Source organism: Pistacia vera, unplaced genomic scaffold, assembly GCF_008641045.1.
Source record: "Pistacia vera cultivar Batoury unplaced genomic scaffold, PisVer_v2 Contig956, whole genome shotgun sequence".
In the NCBI taxonomy this organism is placed as follows: Eukaryota; Viridiplantae; Streptophyta; class Magnoliopsida; order Sapindales; family Anacardiaceae; genus Pistacia; species Pistacia vera.
This window is the reverse complement of record NW_022196841.1, coordinates 143,588-147,371: the sequence shown is the minus strand read 5'-3', so window position 1 is coordinate 147,371 and position 3,784 is coordinate 143,588. Positions and strand designations below refer to the sequence as shown.

The window sequence follows — 3,784 nt, the reverse complement described above, 5'->3', positions numbered from 1 at the left end:
CTTCAAATCCTAGATATTACGGGAATGATCAGATTAACAACAATCTTTGCGTAATTTTATGTAAATCTTGTATATATATCCACTAAAACGATGAGAAAAGGGATACCAAATTCTAGTTTAGAAATTATATTGTAAGCTTTCACGGCAAATAAGTAGAACACAGTGGATGTAGGCTATTAATCTTCGCCGAATCACTTTAAAAGTCCTTATTGGCATTTATTTTCTAGCATTTTCGCTTACTCATAGCTGATTATTCATAATCACGCACACATCCGTTTCGATCCCGACAAGTGGATCGGATCTCGCTGGTTGGTGCAGATTTCTGTATCAACACATGGCTTTATGAAATTTTACCTTTTATATATAGTGTCATTTTGGCTTTATTCTTTACGTTTAATAATTTTTAGAAGATAACAACACACGATTGCCATATAATTTAATATTTATTTTTCCTACGGCCCGACATTGCCCACCACTTCCAATTTTTTTTTTTTCAAAATTTTTATTTAAAAATTTTATTATTATGTATTTGAATTCTTTTAAACATTTAAATAATTTAATATTTTAAATAATCATATTTTATTAAATAATTAATTGAATATTTAATACAATGTTGCACCAAATACACGATAATATTAAATTTAATCAAATCCTGTTTTACCCAATTCACTCTAATTTTGAGAATCTTGACAATAATAACAAAATAAATAAATAAAAAGATCCGGCTATTTTAAGTAGTAGGGCTTCATATTTGATATTTATTTGTATTTGGATCAAACTTGCAATAATAGATGAAAGAAAAAAAAAATTGGAGTTTCTTGGAAAATTTTTTCATATCACAGGATGTTTTGATTGAAAGATTTTAAACCTAATTAATAAAACTTGACTATTTAATCTTTAAATTACACATAACATGAGATGGTCGAAAAGTAAATTTTTTGAACCCTTTTGCAAGGTGAAATTCGGTCTACTTATAATAAAACTTTTCCCAAGTTTAATAGAACAAAAACAAAATTAAGTAGCAAACGAGTAATACAACAGTTTCTAGCTGATAAACCATGTTTGAGGTGAATCGATGCGAAGTCCATTTGACTGGGCCAGGAAACAAGCAGCGGCTCAATAATTCAGTTTTAAATTAGAAAAAAGGCATTATTTTTCACCTTATTTTCTTTGGGTTGTCTTTATTTCTTTATTTATGGAATTGCTTGTTTACTTTGGTCATCGATCTCTTATTTTATTTGGAGTGTCGTGGGAATAATACCGAGCTTTTCAACTGGAGGTATAGGAAATGATTTATTGACGACAATAATACTATACTTACAAAGATTTCTATACAAAGTGAGGTGGTAAAAAATGAATGGAAGAGTGAAACAAAAAGTCAAACTCATTAAATTCATTCTTCCATTCATTTTTTGCCACATCACTTTGTATAGAGATCTTTGTAAAATTTATTTGTAAGTGTAGTATTACTCTATTGACGATGCCTCATTTCGGTAAATAAAATCTACAAACGATTACTGATTTAGACAAAACCTCCGGGTTCAATTTCAATCTTCAACCTCCATTTTATGTTTTAAACTCACTTAACTAATTTCGTTAATCTTTGGTGGGAAAATTCTAAAATACTGGAGTCTGGAAGTAGAAATTGATTTTGGAACAATTAGAAGCTTGTTTGTGAATCAAAAAACCCAAGATCAGGCTCAAGTTTGAAGCTTGAAATTACTTTTGATTAGTGGAGTGGTTTGATAGAGACTCTTAGATGTATTACTCGAGAGATCTTGATTTTGAGTCTCTTTTTTATTGCTAATAGGGATAGTCATTAGAATTCTTATCTGACTGGTAATTCTAGGTTCTTGGGAGATTACTTTTAAAGTACACGTAAAATTGACCCAAACACCCAAGTCATTAAAAAACAAACAAAAATTTGAAGCTTGATTAGAACATCGGGCAGTGACGATTAAAGTAGATATATAAGTGAAACTTGAATGCAAATAATTTAATTTAAGCATGTGGTATCATGCATGTTTTGACATTACTTATTACAAGTCAGCAAAGCTCTGAATAGGAGAGAGCTTTTTCACCCAATGCTTTGAGTGTTGTGCAATGCTTTTATTAAATTTTACTTTTCTTATAGAAAAGAAATGGCAACGGTAAGTTTTTAATGGGTTTAGCCGTTTAGCAATCAGTAAAGATATGGAGCAAAAGGTTGGCTTTGGTAAAGCAACGGTTGGATTGCGCAAAATCAAAACTATTGTTGTCTCTCCGTACTTGTCTTTTCCAGAGTTATCATTGAATTTCTCCTATACCAATAAGTTGCTGTACTTACTCCGCGTGTGCCAAGAATTATGTTTGTCTCAGGTACGGCAATTGCCACTGTAACTCGCCGGAAAAGTGAATGCAAACTGTACGTCTTTGACATTATCCGGTGGAACTAAATGTTTAACTGGCTATTACAAAAGAACTAATTAAAACCCCATTCCATTTGAACAAGAAAGATGGGTTCATGAGTATCATAAAGAACAATAAATATGATTCAGCTTAGTGAAACCACTACTATTTTACACTAAAGTCTATGATATTCTAATTCACAAATAAAAATACACGTGATTTAGTAGAAGAAATATTCTTTTATCTCCATTTTGATCACTTCTTTGTTTCTTCTGCCGCTGGCTTGGACTCCTCAGGAGGTGGAGGTGGAGGCGGTGCTGCTGCAGCTGGGACTCCACCGTCAATGCAACTCCGGCACTTTTTTTCAACCCAACCTTCAATGTCATTCTCTCCATTGCCACCAAAATGTCTTCCACCGCAAAGCCTAGCAATGATCCCTGCAATAACGCCTATGATGGTAATCACTGCTAGCACGACCACAAGTGTTTCAATCGATCTGTGACTGTAACGGCTCGCCTCTGCTCCTGCATGCGCTGTCTCTACTACCGGCGGCGTCATCTCATCTTTTAAGCTTGCCTTTAAAGTACCCATATGAAGGTTGCCGAAAAATAAATGCTGAAAGAGAGTTGAAACTACAATAAAAGGATGTTTCTAGAAGAGGAAAAATACAACTTGAGAGTGAAAAGAACAGAGAAATAATGGGTAGAAAAGAGAATGTGTTTGTGTTAAGAGGTGAGGAGACAGATTGAGGCTGCAAGAAGCAAAAAAAAAAAAAAACTAAGGGTAAATGACAGAAATGAGTTGAACACTAAAAGATTGAGTGTATCAAGAGAATGAGAAGATCATGAGAGTAAGAGAGAATGGAAGAATGTTTATATGAGCTTGAAGCAATAAAATGAAGCCAGTTTGCAAAATAATATGGAGAGGGAGAGAGAGATTTTAGCTTTGTTAAAAAGGTGGGAGAAACTTAAATAGGATTCCACTATTGAAAATGTATTTCATTTCTACTTTTGGGCCTTTGGCACCTTTGCATCTTTGTAATGTATGAGTATTTTTCACTTCTGTAATCTGTCTTTTGATATCTACTTTGGATTATTTTTATTGATTTAAGTTGGTGTGAATTTTGAGGTGAAAAAGAAATTAAGGAGTAGGCAAAGATTATTTTATTATATAAATGGTGAAAGGGTGCTTTTATTGGACGAGTCAGACTGAACCCAGGTGAAAAATCTTTGATTTCTTTTCCCTATTTGTCCTTAGTGATATCACATGTTAATGTCCCAAGAACCAAACTTAATATTTACGTATTCCTTTTTGAAACTACCCCACTTTGTCACTAGTCGTTTGCCATTATCCTGTCTCTTAGAAATGTGAGAACTTCAATCCCTCTCTCTCTCTC

The 3,784-nt window shown here is 33.1% G+C and overlaps 1 protein-coding gene across 1 annotated transcript; it reads right to left on the bottom strand.

The window, feature by feature from the left end:
• Positions 1–2,432: 2,432 nt before the first annotated feature.
• On the bottom strand, positions 2,433–3,115 carry LOC116121023. The gene has a single exon (XM_031406983.1). It carries the CDS (start codon positions 2,977–2,979, stop codon positions 2,644–2,646), a length of 336 nt encoding a protein of 111 aa, XP_031262843.1. The 5' UTR covers positions 2,980–3,115; the 3' UTR covers positions 2,433–2,643.
• Between the last annotated feature and the right edge of the window lie 669 nt (positions 3,116–3,784).